At 40.5% G+C, this 19,512-nt stretch overlaps 1 protein-coding gene across 1 annotated transcript in view; it reads left to right on the top strand.

The window, feature by feature from the left end:
- Positions 1–19,512, top strand: part of LOC115215591 (intraflagellar transport protein 56-like) — a 38,669-nt gene that overhangs the window by 14,591 nt on the left and 4,566 nt on the right. The window contains exons 9-16 of the mRNA XM_029784807.2: positions 1,178–1,280; positions 4,760–4,869; positions 6,595–6,658; positions 7,473–7,561; positions 9,574–9,657; positions 12,354–12,423; positions 14,048–14,154; positions 18,990–19,123. Coding sequence (XP_029640667.1) covers positions 1,178–1,280; positions 4,760–4,869; positions 6,595–6,658; positions 7,473–7,561; positions 9,574–9,657; positions 12,354–12,423; positions 14,048–14,154; positions 18,990–19,123 — 761 coding nt within the window. The remainder of the gene's footprint in view (positions 1–1,177; positions 1,281–4,759; positions 4,870–6,594; positions 6,659–7,472; positions 7,562–9,573; positions 9,658–12,353; positions 12,424–14,047; positions 14,155–18,989; positions 19,124–19,512) is intronic.

A 19,512-nucleotide genomic window follows, 5' to 3' on the forward strand; every position in this document is an offset into this window, starting at 1 on the left:
GGTAGAACCTTACAGCTGTTTCAAGAATTGATGCACAGTTGGTGCAATCACTGGCAACCAGCATTTTAGGGGTAGTTTCTCCAAAGATAGAATATACTGCCACTAAAATACCAGTTGCAGACTGCTTGCTGGTAATTGCACTAACAGCACACCAATTCTTGAAACAGCTGTAAGGGTCTACCTACACACTTCCTTCTCGTTCAACTTTGGATTTTATCCTATGATGGTCTGTCTTAACCTATTATCTTAACCTATAATACCTTATAACTATTCTGCAACTATTCCAGCATATACCACAACCATTATGAACATTCCTCAACCAATCTTTTATTGATTTTGTGTGATTTAATTCCTGGAACATTCTTTTCTGCCTTCAAGTCGCATCAATATATGTCATAATCTCATTATTTGAATTGTATGTACCTCCTCATCACTGGACTATCAATTCTTTGGCCCCATGAAAGAGGGTTTCAGAGGCAAACATTATTCCAGTGACAAGGAAGTGAAAACTGTAGTGAAGAAGTGGCTCAAAAAACAGTCAACAGAATTTTATGGGGCAGGGATACATGCTCTCATTCGAAGGTGGAACATTGCTGTTGAGAGAAACGGTGACTATGTTGAGAAGTAGAGATGTGATCGACAGAGGACCAGCTTCATTTTGATGTATGATACATGTTCCTGTGTTGGTAATTATACCTGTCCTAAACAAAATGGCATTACTTTTTGACTCACCCTTGTACAAGGTATTAAATGTCTACATTGTAACACTGTGACTTCATACTGTCTAGTCAGTATTTACTGACATATCTTATATTGTGACATCACAGTGTTATAGTGATTTATGTATTTATGTTTATGTTGTGATACGTTATATGATATGTCAGTATATTCATGATACATATCTGCTTTGTGATATTGATACATCATACCGTATCATAGTGTAATCATAGTGACATATATCTGCACAGTGCTACTGCTACACGTGTGTGTGTGTACACATGTATATAATAGTATAAGGATAAACGACTGATATTTGTGTGGTCAATAATAACTGACCTAAATCTAGATTTATATGTGGGCCATTCTATGTGTATCTACAAAGTTCTGTGTAATGCATCTGTTGTGTTTCATGGTCAGTGTATATCTATTTACCCTCGTATTTGTCTACATTATCAAGGTGGTGTTTCAAGGTGGTGACGGAGCCCTACAAGTGTTACCTCCTCTTGTTGATGTCATACCAGAGGCGAGATTAAACCTGGTCATATACTACCTGAAACAAGGTAAGCACTACTTCTACTGTAGCCTCAAATTGACCAATACTTTAGGAATAGAATTTAGCTACACAGAAACTGTGCAGAAGCCTGTCATACACACACACAGAGTATTTGGTAGCATATTCTATGCTATTGTTAGTTGTTTTAGGTATCAAACATATTCATTCATTCATTCGTTCGTTCGTTCATTCATCTTATGTCTATTTTTCCATGCTTGCATGGGTCCGACAAATATCTTCTTTGGGGCATTGTTCTGTTGTCCATGCTGCCCTAAACAAACTAATGCCTATCTGTTTTCCAAGTAAGGCTTATCTTATTCCACATAGATTTAAAGGCTTGAAATGACCAGACAGTTTGTTGGCACAAGAACTGAGAATTCTGCTGCTGTAACTTCTGTGCAACAAATTGCAGTTGCAGATATAAACAAGCACACAAATACATGTACACACACACACATCTACATGCACACACATACATGTGCATACATGTATATATATTCTCTTCTAATTTCCATCAACCAACTCCACTCAGAAAGTAGAACATACTCAAAGTCCACCCCGCTCTATCTTCTCGCATACCTTTCTACATATATTTGTAATCTTCTTCTGCCTCTGAACTGGACACCTTGCTTCCCTCAAATAAGTGCCATTCTTTTTCTCACTATCTCAACCAATAATTCTATTGCGTTCATCCCTAAACTTTAACAAACTCAACACAATAAAACCCCATTCATATAGTATCTACCCAACCCTCCCATTCATCTTCCTACTCCCCACCACAACTACTACTCCCTTACTAGCCTCATTATTAACCCCTCCCTCTTCTTGAACTATCTTTTCTCCTCTCACCATTCCCTGTCTTAATATCCCCCACTCCCCCCTCTAATACACTTAGCTCTCCACATTTAATCGTTTCATCATTTTACTTCTCTGCATAAAGATTTTACATTAAGAAATGTAAGATCTTCTCTACACTGAAAAACCATGGCTAATCTCATCCTATGTTAAATGCATCGATGAGAGTGATCATTGCCAGTGCTACCAGACTGGCTCCCATGCAGGTGGCACGTAAAAACACCTTTTGAGTGTGGTTGATACCAGAACTGCTTGACTGGCCCTCATGCATGTAAAAAGCACCCACTACACTCTCAGAGTGGTTGGCATTAGGAAGGGCATCCAGCTGTAGAAACTTTGCTAGATCAGATTGAGCCTGCTGCAGCCTTCTGGCTCACCAGTCCTCAGTCAAACTGTCCAACCCATGCCAGCATGGAAAGCGGACGTTAAACGACAACAATGATGATGATGGACTAAATCTACCAATATTATTATGGATCACCAAGTCCCCTAGAAATAGCTGTTGAACTTATAATAGCTTTCTTCTACCCCTTTAAATTTTTGTCATATGCATGCTCGAAAATGGTGTTTTTACATGCCACCTACACAGGAGTCAGTCCAGCAGCACTGGCAATGACTTCGCTTGAATGTTTTGTTTGCATGCCACCGGCACAAGTGCTAGTAAGGCGACTCTGGTAACGATCACACTCAAATGGTGCTTTTTACATGCCCACTGGCATGGAAGCCAGACAGCTGCTCTGGCAGTGATCCCGCTTGGATGGAGCTGTTAGCACTCCACTGGCACAAGTGCCAGTCATCGAATTTGGTTCAATTTCGATTTCACTTGCCCCAAACATGTCTTCACAAGCAGAGTTTAGTGTCTAATGAAGGGAGGTTGGCATGGGTGCCAGTCATCGAATTTGGTTCGATTTCGAATTCAATTTCAATTTCACTTGCCTCAACAGGTCTTTGCAAGCAGAGTTTTGTGTCCAAAGAAGGAAAGGTATGCATAAGTGGGCTGGCTACATCCTGGTAAAGGCTATGGGTTATGGTCTCACTTGTCCTGCCAGGTCTTCTCACGCACAGCATAATTCCAAAGGTCTCGGTCACTAGTCATTGCCTCGGTGAGGCCTAATGTTCGAAGGTCGTGTTTCACCACCTCGTCCCAGGTTTTCCTGGGTCTGCCTCTTCCACAGGTTCCCTCAACCGCTAGGGTGTGGACTTTTTCACACAGCTATCTTCATCCATTCTCGTCACATGACCATATCAGCGCAATCGTCTCTCTTGCACACCACAACTGATGCTTCTTAGGTCCAACTTTTCTTTCAAGGTACTTACATTCTGTCGAGTAAGTACACTAACATTACACATCCATCAGAGCATACTGGCTTCATTCCTTGCGAGCTTACGCATGTCCTCAGCAGTCACAGCCCATGTTTCACTGCCATGTAGCATGGCTGTTCGTATACATGCATCATACAGTCTGCCTTTTTCTCTGAGCAAGAGGCCCTTTGTCACCAGCAGAGGTAAGAGCTCTCTGCACTTTGCCCAGGCTATTCTTATTCTAGCAGTTACACTTTCTGTACACCCGCCCCCACTACTGACTTGGTTACCTAGGTAACGGAAGCTATCAACTACTTCTAGTTTTTCTCCCTGGAATATGGTGGAAGTTGTTCTCTGCACACTTTCAGTGTTTATTGCTCCTGAGCATCTGCCACATACAAAAACTATCTTCCTAGTTAGCCTTCCTTTGACATTGCTGCACCTCTTATGTGTCCATAGCTTACACTGGGTACATCTTATAGAGTTTCTACCTACGCCTTTTCTACAGATCAAGCAGGGCCATCTACCTGAAGGGATTTGTAGTTTGTCTACCTTTCTACTTATTAGGACTTTGGTTTTTTAGCTAGGTTGACTCTAAGGCCCTTTGATTCTAATCCTTGCTTCCACACCTGAAACTTCTCCTCTAGTTCTGATAGTGACTCAGCAATTAGAGCAAGGTCATCAACATAGAGGAGCTCCCAGGGGCATCCTGTCTTGAATTCCTCTGTTATTGCCTGTGTCTTGAATTCCTCTGTATATATATATATATATATATATAGGGAGAATTCACAAAAAAAAGACAAAAGACGAAGACAGGTGGTGTAGACAACAAACAGATGTCTTAGTTTAGTACTCAGGAAATGAAAAAGTCTTTAACATTTCGAGCCTACGCTCTTCCACAGAAAGGAACACAGAAAGAAACAAGCAGAATGAATAAAGAATGTGTAGTGGCTAGCGGTCTATCATGGCTGAGTTCCTTTTGAGTGTTGGGCCTCACAGAGGTAATGACTGAGACCTTTGGCATTATGTTGTGATCGAGAAGAAGACTCATCAAGCCAAGCAAAAGCACATTCATGGCAGATACTGGTATCACATAAAAGCACCCATTACACTCTGTAAAGTGGTTGGTGTTAGGAAGGGCATCCAGCCATAGAAAACCATGCCAAATCAGACTGGAGTCCGGTGCAGCCTTCCAGCTTACCAGTCCTGGTCAAACTGTCCGACCCATGTCAGCATGAACAATGGATGTTAAATGATGATGATGTATGTATGTACATGCATATATATATGATCAAAAACTTTTTTTTTCTGTTTCTATTCCCTTCTTAGATGATATTACTGAGGCATATGCCCTGATTAAAGATGTTGAACCTTGTACACCCCAAGAATATATTTTAAAAGGGGTTGTGAATGCAGCTCTTGGACAGGAACAAGGAACAGTAAGTAAAAGAGAACCCACCTTCATTCTTTCTCTCTCTATCCATCCTGTCTTGTCTGTTTGTCTCTCTCTCTCTCTCTGTATATGACGTACATGTATGTATATTCATAAAGTTTCTCTGTTGTTCTGTGTTTCTGTTAGTTCTTTAATGGAAGTCCAGTGGATATTTTCTGGAAATCATCTGCTAGTGAATATGGAAGGAAAAGAATGAACAGGGAGTGTTCATAGGTGAATGTAGAGTAATTCATAGAAAAAATGCTGCAGGTCATAGTAAATAAGTAAATTTTATAGAGTGGGTAATAGAATGTGTCTTTGTGTTTTATTCTCCTAGCATCATTTGACAACCAGTGTTGGTTTGTTTATGTCCCCCGTAACTTAGTGGTTTGACAAAAGAGACCTAGAGAATAAGTGCCAGACTTTAAAAAAAGTTCTGGAGTTAATTTGTTTAACTAAGCCCTTCAAAGCAGAGCCCCAGCATGGCCACAGTGCAATGATTGAAGCAAATAAAAGATAAAAAATGTTTACTCTTGATGTGACTGATTAATGACTTATCCTGGATTAAAGACTGTTGGTCTCTGATTCACTTAAGAATTTTGAAAATAAGATCATACATTGATTGTTTTATAAAGGTGGTACAGATGAGAAGATTTATTGGATGATGTGGCCTGGTGGCACTACATACTCATAAGTTGTGAGTTCTAATCTACTGCTGGTATTCTGTTTGTCTTTCTAAAGCAGAACAGTCTATTCTATATTACATCAGGTCACCATAGCTGTCAATAAGAATTAGCAGCACCCAGATTATTTGGGATTATTACTAGATGTCCCTAGACTGTTACTAGATGTCCCTATCAAGGTGAACTTTTTGTTGGGGTGGAAAAAATACTTTATTATATGTTATCTCAATCATATGGAATAGTTATCAGATTACTTGGGTATGTTACCTGTGAGAGTGAAGGCGCATGTCTTAGTGGTTAGAGCATCGAGCTTACAATCATAAGGTTGTGAGTTCAATTCCTGGAATGGGCTGTGTGTTCTGTTCTTGAACAAGACACTTTATTTCACGTTGCTCCAGTTTACTCAGCTGTAGAAATGAGCTGTGACATCACTGGTGCTAAGCTGTATTGGCCCCTTTGCCTTTCCCTTGGATAAGATCAGTGGCATGGAGAGCGGAGGCTGGTATGCATGGGCAACTGCTGGTCTTCCATAAACAACCTTGCCCGGACTTGTGCCTGAGAGGATAATTTTCTAGGTGCAACCCCATGGTCATTCTACCTGTCAGAGGAGAAGATTTTCCATCTACTTCACATCAAGGAACTAAAGTTAAGAACCAACCCTTAACACACAAAGCACGATGTGCCATGATTGTAGCCATCAGGCACAGGTCTACAGGCCACGATTGTGGCCCAGATAGTTGCATTTAATTTATGGGTATCTGTTGAAATGTCTATCAAGAGATAGTTCAACTAATGACTTTTTCAGATGATCTAAAACTTGCCACCATTAAATACTAAGAAGATATTTTAACTATTTTTTTGTTTTTTATGTGTGCAGAGTAGTCTCATTTTCATAAAATGTGCTCAGCAGTCCATGCTATGTAAGTGCAAATCCCAGAGCTTTAGAGGTTAAAAGCTATGTAGAGATTAAGGGAGATTTATATTTTATAAAGTTGAATTAATTACCATGTCCTTACTTATTACTATCATTGTTGCTGTTGTTGTTACAGAGAGAACATCTGAAGATAGCACAGCAATATTTCCAGTTGGTTGGTGGTTCAGCTAGTGAATGTGGTAAGTTAATTGTTATTGCACCACATGTGGTGGCTTCATACATGTGTCAATGTCACATGTATCTGTTCACCACGTTGTCTACTTATTACATTCATCTCCCCACAACACGTGTTATCTGTGTGTCACATGAGTCTCCCTGCTGCATGCAGCTATCCATAAATAAATATCCAATAAATAAGAAACAAGCAAAATATAGCCTCAGGGCCTAAAAAGACATGGAGGCTGTATTCTGTTTGTTTCTTATTTATTTCATCTTTCTCCATGTTTGTCTGTACCTGTAGAATTTATCTCTCCACCACCCTACCGTAGTAGTGGCAGGCTAAGGATTTTTGCAAGTTGTCCATCATTCCCAGCATCCTGAAAATCCTTCAGAAGAGGCAATTCATTGTGTATTCAAGGACACCAAGAAGTGCTCCCAAGCCTAATCAGAAGGCTGATGCAGACCCTCGTATAAACTAGATGGCGGGGCTGGTGGTGCAATATTTGGTTTGCTATTTGCCACAGGGTCTGACAAATGGAAGATATTTCATAGACTGATAACAAAAACAGCTGGAGGGCTTTTATAGAGTGGTGGTCATGGTGGGGGGAAAACTGAAAAAAATTATTTTACAAAGTAATAATTCTGATTTTCTGTTGTGTCTGGGGAGAGTCCACACGAACTCATATAAAGAATCTTGCAAACCAAATCCAAAAACGAAATTCTGATTTTGATGTCCACAAAGTCAATGTAGGTCTTTTTCTACTATTACAACTACTGCGACGACGACTACTACTGCTGCTGCTACTACTACTACTATTACTACTCCTATTGCAGATACCATTCCAGGACGTCAATGCATGGCTTCATGTTTCTTTTTATTGAAACAGTTCCAAGATGTTCTCCTCTACTTGAATTCCATTAAGGTGAGTTTTATCTTCTTTACCATGGCCCCCTTTTCCCCACATTTTTAAATATGGATGTTATATACAGTTCTATATTTTTGAGATGAGGAATTATGTACATTATTTACATTATTTACATTTGACGGATATTTGTCCTTATCTTGTTTGTTGTTAACACAACATTTCAGCTGATGTACTCTGCAGCCTTCATCAGGTGTCTTGGGGGAATTTCTAACCTGGGTTTTCATTCCTAAAGTATTTTTCGTTGTTGTTGTTGCTGTTGCTGCTGTTCTTGTTGTTGTTCAGGTCACTGCCTGAAATCGAACTTGGAATCTTTGGGTTAGTAGCCCTAGTTCTTAATGACTACGCCATATGCCCGTGGCATAGTGGTTAAGAGTGCGGGCTACTAACTCCAAGATTACAAGTTCGATTCCAGGCAGTGACCTGAATAATAATAATAATAATAATAACCTGGAAAAATACCTTAGGAATGAGAAACCAGGTTCAAAATTTCCCCAAGACACCTAATGAAGGCTGGAGGGTATATCAGCTGAAACATGTTAGCAACAAACAAGATGAGGACAAATATCCATCAAATGTAAATAATGTAAATAACGGATGTTATATGTTGGGCACTTTGACATATTCTCTGCTGTGCATCACTATATACATAGGTGCAGGCATGGCTGTGTGGTAAGAAGTTTACTTCCCAACCACAGGGTTTCAGGGTCAGTCCTGCTGGGTGGCACCTTGGACAAATGTCTTCTAATATAACCCTAGGTCAACCAGAGCCTTTTTGACTGGATTTGGTAGAGAGAAACTGAAACATGCCTGTCATATATATATATATATATACATATACACACAGCCATATATATATATATATAAATTCTTTTACTTGTTTCAGTCATGTGACTGTGGCCATACTGGAGCACTCTTTAGTCGAGCAAATCGACCCCAGGACTTATTCTTTGTAAGCCTAGTACTTATTCTATCGGTCTCTTTTGCCGAACTGCTAAGTTACGGGGACATAAACACACCAGCACCGGTTGTCAAGCGATGTTGGAGAGACAAACACAGACGCACAAACATATACACACACATGCATATATATATATATATATACATATACATGATAGGTTTCTTTTCAGCTCCCATCTACCAAATCCATTCACAAGGCTTTGGTTAGCCCAAGGCTATAGTAGAAGACACTTGCCCAAGGTGCTACACAGTGGGACTGAACCCGGAACCATGTGGTTCGTAAGCAAGCTACTTACCACTCAGCCACTCCTATCATTATCATCATCATTATCATTTAACGTCTGTTGTACATGCTGGCATGGGTTGGACGGTTTATCCATGGCCGACAAGCTGGAAGACTGTACCAGACTCTTGTCTGATTTGGCATGGTTTCTATGGTTGTATGCTTTTCCTAATGCCAACCACTCTGAGATTGTAAAGGGTGCTTTTACGTGCCACCAGCATAGGTGCCAGTTGTGTGACACCGGTGTCCGCTATTACTGTGATTTCACTTGGCTTGATGGGTCTTCTTCTTCTCAAGCACAGCACAATGCCAAAAGTCTTGGTCATTTGTCATTGCCTCCATGAGGCCCAACACTTGAAAGGTGCTTTTCACATGCCACCTTGCCTTTATGAGGCCCAACACTAGATACACACATACACACACACACACACACACACACATGCATGTGTGTGTGTTTGTTCATCTATGTCTTGAAATCACATGACATGTAAATGCACATCATCATCATCATACAAGTGATGTCCTTTGATATCAATCTTCCATAAAAACATGTCTGGCCATGAGAAATGTTGCCTGACTTGGAAGCAGTTGAGGGTTGGTGACAGGAAGAGCATCTGGCTGTAGAAAATTCTGCCTTAGTAAATTCCATCTGACCCATGCGAGCATGGAAAAGTGGACGTTAAAACAATGATGATGATGATATATTTTAATACAACACTATGTCCAGTTCCACATAAATGTTATTAACTCTGTCTTATGGTAATTCCAGAGCTATTTCTATAGCGATGACAACTTCAATTTCAACTATGCCCAGGCCAAAGCTGCCAATGGAAATTTCAAAGATGCTGAAGAGGTTGGTACTTTCCATCCATATTACCCTTATGTTGCTTTTATATTCTGCAGCCCCTAACATCATTTCCCCAACCCCTCAGACATATAAAGCTACCTAAATGTTACTGGTGTTTGTGAGGAGGGTATTGGTGATTGTGTGGTTATGGTGCCTTCAGACTAGACTGTGGCTGCCAGATTTCTACAAATGTCTGAAAGGTTTTTTTAGGAATGTCCCACTCCTTAGTGCTAGTGGGTGATTGGAAGGGCATTTTGGATGCATGCAGGGACTGTCTGGGGGGGGGGGCACCTAATAGGTGAAGGGATGCAAAAGCCTTGCAAACCAGCTCAGATGCTTCCAACTGTCTGACTGGTACCAACTGGATTTCCTGGACAGGCCAGTGTGGACATGGCCAAACCACATCAAATCATCAAGAGCTTACTTCAAGTAATTTGTTGGCCAATACACAGAGATAGCACAGGTTTTCCATAATTTAAAATGGCCAGCTACACAGTCCACAGCTTTATTATCTGTACAGTTGACTGAGTTAGGCTTTATAAGTAACAATCTGATTACTGCCCCCAGCATAACAGACTTACAGTTTGGATTAGCAAATTAGCTGATGGGGGCAATCACCAACAACAAACGGTGGTTCACCCTGAAAAGGGCAATTAGAGTAACATTGATAAGATTTAAGAAAAAAAGAAAAAAACATTAGATATTATTAGATTTATAAGCCCCAAAATTCACTCCATAATTGCCCACAGGCATATGGTGTAGTGGTTAAGAGTGCAGGCTACTAACCCCAAGATTCCGAGTTTGATTCCAGGCAATGACCTGAATAAGAATAATAATAAGAAGAAGAACAACAACAACAACATTGATGGTCTGATTGCTGATTCACAAATATTATCCATTCCAAGCAAATCTATCCTCAACAGCCTCCATCTCATGTGATACATCATAGAGGAAGGGAATAAAGGACCTGGCAAGGGTGGGGCCTTGATTAATTTAGATCAATCAAAAGCTGTCAGTAGGGCCGATGACTAATACTCTGTAGCTGTTCTCACAGCAACTGGTTTCAGTCCTGTCTTTTGCAGTTAGAATTTCACAATGTGGATTGAGAGAGGAGGATGAGGAGAGGACATTTGCCTTAGTGATCAGGGAAATTACAGTTTGTTGGGTTCCTATGAGCATACTTCAAAAGTTGCCTCCTTTGGGGAAATTTTTTTCTTGTTTGAATCTTTTTGTTTCTTTTTTTTGTTGTTGTTATTTTACTGTGTACATGCTTCCATGGGGTTGATAAAATAAGTATCATTCAAGTACTAAGGTTGATGTAATTCACTTCCCCCTCCCCTCAAAAACTCCTGCCCCTCTGCCAAAATTTGAAACCGTTACTATTTCCCTTTTTATTACATTAAACCTGTTTATTCTTTTATTCTTTTACTTGTTTCAGTCAGTTGATTGTGGTCATGCTGGAGCACCACCTTAAGCAAACACACACACACATTCTTTGTTTTGTCCTATACTGTTCATAATGATTTTCTTAATGTAAACTCCTTGTGGTCAGTAAAGAAATCATTATCATCATCATCATCATCATCATTATTTTAAGGCACCCCGTGCCTTTTGTGGGGTTTTCTACGAGGACCTTAAAGCACCTCCCCTATTAGGAGTTTAATTTGTTCCATTTTTTTTTGTTATTACATTATATGCACGTGAAAACCCACTGTATCGTCCTGTTGTTGTCTTTTATGTTGTTGCATGTCTTTTATTGTTTTATATGTGAGCCCTTGTGGCCAATAAAAGAATTATTATTATCATTATTATTATTATTATTATTATATTATTATTATTATTATTAAGGTGGTGAGCTGGCACAAATGCTTAGCAGTATTTTACCCGTCACTACGTTCTGAGTTCAAATTCCACCGAGGTCAACTTTGCCTTTCATCCTTTCGGGGTTGATAAATTAAGTACCAGTGAAACACTGGGGTTGATGTAATCGACTGGTCCCCACCCCACAAATTTGAGGCCTTGTGCCTCCAGCAGAAAGATTTATTATTATTATTGTTATCATTATTATTATTATATTATTATTATTGAGTGAGAGAGCAGTGCATGCCATCAAAGTGACACTGGGGGTAAAATATACGAAGCCCAATATACCCATCATGACTACCCATCTGATAAGGGTACACCAGGCACATGCATCACAACCATATGTGTGCGACATGGTGATCTCATATCAAGATAAACAGCACATGACCTTGCAGGTGGGGCCCAGTTAGAATTTTCTTCAGGTTGAGTAGCCCATCCCGCTCAAAAGGTCCCTGAATAAGGGTTGTTTAAGGATGTTGAAAGAACCACCCATGTTTCCAGAGGTGAATTATTCAAACCCCAAAGAATCCCTCTCAACACATGGCTATGATGCTCCCCCACTACTTCTGCTCCTGATCAGAGATGCACATATCGTCAGCCACTAAGGGACATGCTCAACTGGTTAAGGTCAAACAACTGACAAGCAAATCTGTGGTATTGAGCAGAATATTTGCTGTAACCTATCTTTTATACCAAGACAAAACAATGTACATGATAACACTTCCAATCAGTTAAGATCAGAAGCCATGAGAGCCACTGCCTGGTACTGCATCAGGGCATTTTATTATTATTATTATTATTATTATTATTATTATTATTATTTCTAAATGTCTTTTCAGATTTTCTGTATGATCCAGAGTGAGAAGATAAAGCATGACTATGTCTACATCAGTTGGTTGGCCAGATGCTGTAAGATAATATGCCATATTCTGTGGGCTGGCGGTGGGTGTGGGGGGGGAGGGGTGTCTTTCCAAGCCCTAAATTCACTTCACTCTTTAAATGTTCTTCACATCTTTGGGGAAGCCATGAACATCACAATCTTCCATTGCTCTTATCTTAAACTATATTAACAGCATTTTAAAAAGTGATTTTATGGTTTAAGAATATATGCATATATATATATATATATGATGGCTGCCCCCTTGTTATCGAGTATGGCCATTGCACGAAGCTTAACTGTTATTGGTGCTGTGATCGAATGTGACTTTTTAGCCCAGCTAAAGATCTACAATGTCTTGTACAGAATTGGCAGCTAAAACCTTTGCCGGTAATAGCCGGCTGTAGTTGTAACTGGGCTTCATGTATCTTTGCATGTCGTTTAAGTCCTCCTACCGAATTACACTCTCTTCCATATGCCTGACTGATATGATTAGTATGGTGTGTAACACCACCACCAGTGGCCAGGTTGTGACTCATCTGTTTCGCTTTATGACTATGAAGAGGACTCTCGAGTCCAGCTTTACTGAGGCAGGGTCTTGCAGAGACACTGCATGTCAGCATCATAGGAAGACCCTTTCCACCTGGAAGTGTAACAGCAATGCCCTTCCTGACACCCTATATGTATACATACATACATACATACATACATACATACATACATACATACATACATACATACATACATACATACATACATACATACATACATACATACATACATACATACATACATACATACATACATACATACATACATACATGCATGCATACATGCATGCATGCATGCATGCATGCATGCATGCATGTATGTTGCAAAGGAAAACAAGCACATTAACCACACAGCTATGCCTGCATTTTTAGCTCAAACTCCAGAAGTCTTCCAGGCCATTGTCTCAGCTGTTGTTGCAGCATAAGGAAGAATGGACTTGACACAGTTCTATATTTAAGAGATGAGGAATTATGTACATTATTTACATTTGACGGATATTGGTCCTCATCTTGTTTGTTGTTAACACAATGTTTCGGCCGATATACCCTCCAACCTTCATCAGGTGCCTTGGGGAAATTTCGAACCTGGCGTTGTGGTTAATAGCGCAGGCTACTCACCCCAAGATTCTAAGTTCGATTCTAAGCAGTGACCTAAATAAGAAGAAGAAGAATAACATTGAAAACTACCTTAGGAATGAGAACCCAAATGTACATAATATATGGGCTTGACAGTTCTTATTTAGGAAACTGGGGTCAACTGTCAGTGATGGATTGTACTTTGCCAACAGACATGTTCTCTGTGCAACAGCATCATCTAACCTTATTTTCCCAACATGGATACCTATATATCATCACTTCCAGTGACTCCCAGTGTGTGCATATGTGAATGCATATTCATGTGTAAGAGTGTCCGAGTGTTTGTGCTTGTGAATGAATGTGTATACGAGTGAACATGTGCAAGTATTTGCACATGTAAGTGTGAATAGATATTAGTATGTGTGTGTGTGTGTGCATAAGCGAGTGGCTACACATGCAAGTGTGAGTGTATGTACCTTTCATTATCTACACATGCAAGTGTCTATATGTGTTTATTGTTATTCTGCAGACATTATGAATCACAAACCTCGTAATGCCTGGGAACTCTACCTGAAGATGGAAACTTCTGGCGAATCTTTCAGTCTCCTACAGCTGATTTCTAATGATTGTTATAAGGTGAGCTATGTTAAAACACACACATTGTGATTTACGCATACATCCACACATGCTTCACACACAGATGTATAAACACATACACACACATGCTTTACAGACACACACTCTGTTGTAGGTGGGTATATTTATATTTTTTTTATACATATATATATATATATTATATATATATATATATATATATATATATCATCATCATCATCATCATCATTTAACGTCCGTTTTCCGCGCTAGCACGGGTTGGACGGTTTCGACCGGGGTCTGGGGAGCTCGGGACTGCCCCAGGCTCCAGTCTAGTCTGGCAGTGTTTCTACAGCTGGATGCCCTTCCTAACGCCAACCACTCCGCGAGTGTAATGGGTGTTTTTTACGTGCCACCTGCACAGGTGCCAGAGGGGTCTGGCATCGGCCACGTTCGGATGGTGCTTTTTATGGGGGGGTGCAGAAATATAGGGGAGCACCAGTGGGAGGGGTGGTTCAGAGGACAGGTACTAGGCAAGTAGAACGTAGGATATCGAGAGAGGGGTAATGCATGGTGAAATAGCGTATTGAAGAGGGGGCTTCAAAGAGTAGACACCTATAATGGTGGTGGGGAGGTGCAGAAATATAGGGGAGCACCAGTGGGAGGGGTGGTTCAGAGGACAGGTTCTAGGCAAGTAGAACGTAGGATATCGAGAGAGGGGTAATGCATGGTGAAATAGCGTATTGAAGAGGGAGCTTCAAAGAGTAGACACCTATAATGGTGGTGGGGGGGTGCAGAAATATAGGGGAGCACCAGTGGGAGGGGTGGTTCAGAGGACAGGTTCTAGGCAAGTAGAACGTAGGATATCGAGAGAGGGGTAATGCATGGTGAAATAGCGTATTGAAGAGGGGGCTTCAAAGAGTAGACACCTATAATGGTGGTGGGGGGGTGCAGAAATATAGGGGAGCACCAGTGGGAGGGGTGGTTCAGAGGACAGGTTCTAGGCAAGTAGAACGTAGGATATCAAGAGAGGGGTAATGCATGGTGAAATAGCGTATTGAAGAGGGAGCTTCAAAGAGTAGACACCTATAATGGTGGTGGGGGGGTGCAGAAATATAGGGGAGCACCAGTGGGAGGGGTGGTTCAGAGGACAGGTTCTAGGCAAGTAGAACGTAGGATATCGAGAGAGGGGTAATGCATGGTGAAATAGCGTATTGAAGAGGGGGGTTCAAAGAGTAGACACCTATAATGGTGGTGGGGGGGTGCAGAAATATAGGGGAGCACCAGTGGGAGGGGTGGTTCAGAGGACAGGTTCTAGGCAAGTAGAACGTAGGATATCGAGAGGGGGTAATGCATGTGAAATAGCGTATTGAAGAGGGGGTTCAAAGAGTAGACACCTATAATGGTGGTGGGGGGGTGCAGAAATATAGGGGAGCACCAGTGGGAGGGGTGGTTCAGAGGACAGTTCTAGGCAAGTAGAACGTAGGATATCGAGAGAGGGGTAATGCATGGTGAAATAGCGTATTGAAGAGGGGGGTTCAAAGAGTAGACACCTATAATGGTGGTGGGGGGGTGCAGAAATATAGGGAAGCACCAGTGGGAGGGGTGGTTCAGAGGACAGGTTCTAGGCAAGTAGAACGTAGGATATCGAGAGAGGGGTAATGCATGGTGAAATAGCGTATTGAAGAGGGGGGTTCAAAGAGTAGACACCTATAATGGTGGTGGGGGGGTGCAGAAATATAGGGGAGCACCAGTGGGAGGGGTGGTTCAGAGGACAGGTTCTAGGCAAGTAGAACGTAGGATATCGAGAGAGGGGTAATGCATGGTGAAATAACGTATTGAAGAGGGGGGTTCAAAGAGTAGACACCTATAATGGTATGTATATATATATGATGAAAACAATGAATAGCCTTCGCGTAAAACATTGGTTCGTTTTGTTCTCTTACTTTATTATCATCTTATAATCATCTCATAATAATGACCTTTATGACTTGTATTACTACCTCAGTCAATCTAAATGTATATATTTGTCACTACCTGTCATAAATAGCCTTTTTCTATTTGCAATATGCATTTTCGTTGATTTTTCATATTTTACCCTTACATTTCCACGTGTATTTTATATTTTCTTTTCGTAACATATTTCTACTATATATATATATATATATTTAAACATGTGTGTGTATGTGTGTAAGTCAGAAAAAAGCACACTGTAAAAGAGAATTTGAGTGATTAAACCTTAATATTGTCAAATAGTATATTCCTAGTTATGGCATATAACCGGTCAGAATGTTATCATTAGTGTCATGTCTGTTATTGCACTTGGTAATACTGACAACTCATCAGACATGTTGGCTGGAAGCACTTCACCTTTTCAATGCTGAAGGTGAAAATACAATCTTGGTTAGCTTTGTATTAAAAGCAAGAAACTTCCTTATCTTTCCTGAAGGGGAAGGAAGAGTTGTCTGCCATATCTGAGTTCAAGAAATCCCCTGGATTGTGAAATTTCTCAGCTAAGAAAAATTTGCACTATCTGCTTTTATTCAATTCTAGCCCAGGCTGTTTCAGCTGCTTCCAGTTAATTTTGTAGAGCATCCCTTACTCTTTTAATTGCCATATGTGGTTGATTAATGTTCGATCCTAAAGGAGGACCTGTGATTATTTAACCTGGCCTTAAAGAAACCTTCCATCACCCCAACATATTTTTGTATGTATGTCCCTCTGTTGTTGTTCTTTTTACTGTTGTTAGACACCACCACTTCTGCTTTTTAGACCACAGCCTCATTATTGCATCATCCATTCACTGGTTAATTACTGCTAATGCTACATGTGCATCTTGCTTCTGCACAGGGCTTTGGGGCATTCACTAATATTGTTTGACATTAGGTGCACAGTTATGACTATTGAATAATCTATATCTATGGCGCTGTATGAAATGCTTATCTAATCTGAGGAGGACCCTTCCCATGCAGGTTTCAAAGTTAAGTGAAAATGATGGGGCAAACCATAGGACTTTAGTGTCAGGCATATAAGTGATGTAATCCTTAAACTAACTGGCTGCAAAAGAGCCCCTTTGCAATAAGGGCTACTGCATCAAAAGCATCTTTATTCAAGGATAGATTTGAAATACTCTTACTGAGACCTTTTAAGAGGTGTTTAAAGCCTGTAAGCAGGAGGCTGTGATGATATACAATAACCTTTCATTAGGTTTGCAGTAACACCTGTATGAACTACTCCACAAATGAAGTATTGCATCTAAGAAATTTACTGCGATAAAGTTTGTCTTAATGGTAACTTGAAGTCCAAGGGAGTTTAGGATGTGAAGGTCTTTCCTTAGCCTTTCCTTAGCCTGTCCAAAAATGAATCAGGTCTTTCCTTAGCCTGTCTAAAAATGAATCAGATCTTTCCTTAGCCTGTCTAAAAATGAACCAGGTCTTTCCTTAGCCTGTCTAAAAATGAACCAGGTCTTTCCTTAGACTGTCTAAAAATGGCTAAAGTGTTATCCCTATGCAGACCAAATTGGGTTAATTAGAATTTCTTGAGGTGTCAGGTATAAATAATCGTACGTGGTCACTGTTGAATAATCCCATCACAACATTGAAGGAGCTTCCTGGGTCAGTTTGTTTGACTTAGGATGCTAAACCATTGTCAAACAGCAGGGGTTTTCTGCCATGCATTATTATCTCTATATCCCTTTGCTGACATTGATAAATTCCTTAGAAAGATAAGTGCCCTTTTTAGCAATCCTTTGATGTAGGTGAATAAATGTCTATCATATCAAATTGGGTGAACCTAGCTCTCTCCCTCTTTCTTTCTTTACATATATATATATATATATATATATATATACACATGTGCATATATATATATGTATGCATGCATACATATATATATGAGTCAAGTACATCAACACAGCATAAAAATCAAATGGAAATTGTAGTTATGATACCCGTGCCGGTGGCACGTAAAAAACACCATCCAAATATGGCTGATGCCAGCGCCACCTGACTGGCGTCTGTGTCGGTGACACATAAAAAGCACCAGCCAATCATGGCCATTGCCAGCCTCCTCTGGCCCCTGTGCTGGTGGCACGTAAAAAGCACCCACTACACACATGGAGTGGTTGGCATTAGGAAGGGCATCCAGCCGTAGAAAGGAAGAGCATCCAGCCGTAGAAACACTGCCAGATCAAACTGGAGCCTGGCACAGCCTCCTGGCTTCCCAGACCCTGGTCGAACTGTCCAACCCATGCTAGCATGGAAAACGGATGTTAAATAATGATGATGTTTGTGCATACCAAATCCACTTACAAGTTTTTAGTTGGCCCAAGACTATTGTAGAATATACTTGTCTATGGTACCACCAAGTGCTACTGTATTTGAAAGTATGAGGTTAACAAATGAACTTCTTGCCTGGACATCCAGGCTTGTGTCAATATATATATATGTATTAAGGCAGTGAGCTGGCAGAAACATTAGCACACCGGGCCACATCACTTAGTGGTATTTCGTCTGTCTTTATGTTCTGAGTTCAAATTCCGCCAAGGTCAGCTTTGCTTTCATCCTTTCGGGATCAATAAATTAAGCACCAGTTGCATACTGGGGTTGATCTAATCGACTAGCCCCCTCCCCAAAAATTTAGGGCCTTGTGCCTAGAGTAGAAAAAAATATATATACATGTATTATATAATGTATGTGTGCATATATATATATATATATAAAAACCATGCCAAAACAGACAGAGAGCCTGAAAGGCTCCTGTCAAACCGTCCAACCTATGCCAACATGAAAAACAGACGTTAAATGATAATGTTGTTGATGTTGATGATGAATGTGATGAGGTCTTTAATGGTTTCTTTTTGTTTTTTTCTGTGTCAGATGGGTCAGTTTTATTACTCAGCAAAAGCTTTCCATGTCTTGGAGAGACTCGATCCGAACCCAGAATACTGGGAAGGTAAAAGAGGAGCCTGTGTTGGTGTTTTTCAGCAGATCATTGCAGACAGGGAAGTCAAGTGAGTACCAAACTACCATTTTTCTCTTACCAACTATTCCATTATTGATGTTTCAATATTGGTTTCAAATTTTGGCACAAAGCCAGAAAGTTTGTGGGGGAGGGGTTACATCAATTACATCAACCCCAGTAAGCAACTGGTACTTTTTTATCAACCCCAAAAGGATGAAAGGTAAAGTCAGCCACAGCAGAATTTGAACTCAGGACATCAAAACAGATGAAATGCCGCTAAGCATTTTACCTGACACACTAACAATTCTGCCAGCTCGCTGCCTTTCTTCGTGTTCTAATATTCTTTTCTTTTCTACTCTAGGCACAAGGCCTGAAATTTTGGGGGAGGGGGCCAGTCGATTAGATCAACCCAAGTACAATAAATTAAGTACCAGTGAA

The sequence above is a fragment of the Octopus sinensis genome, linkage group LG9 (genome assembly GCF_006345805.1).
Source record: "Octopus sinensis linkage group LG9, ASM634580v1, whole genome shotgun sequence".
NCBI classification, from domain to species: domain Eukaryota; kingdom Metazoa; phylum Mollusca; class Cephalopoda; order Octopoda; family Octopodidae; genus Octopus; species Octopus sinensis.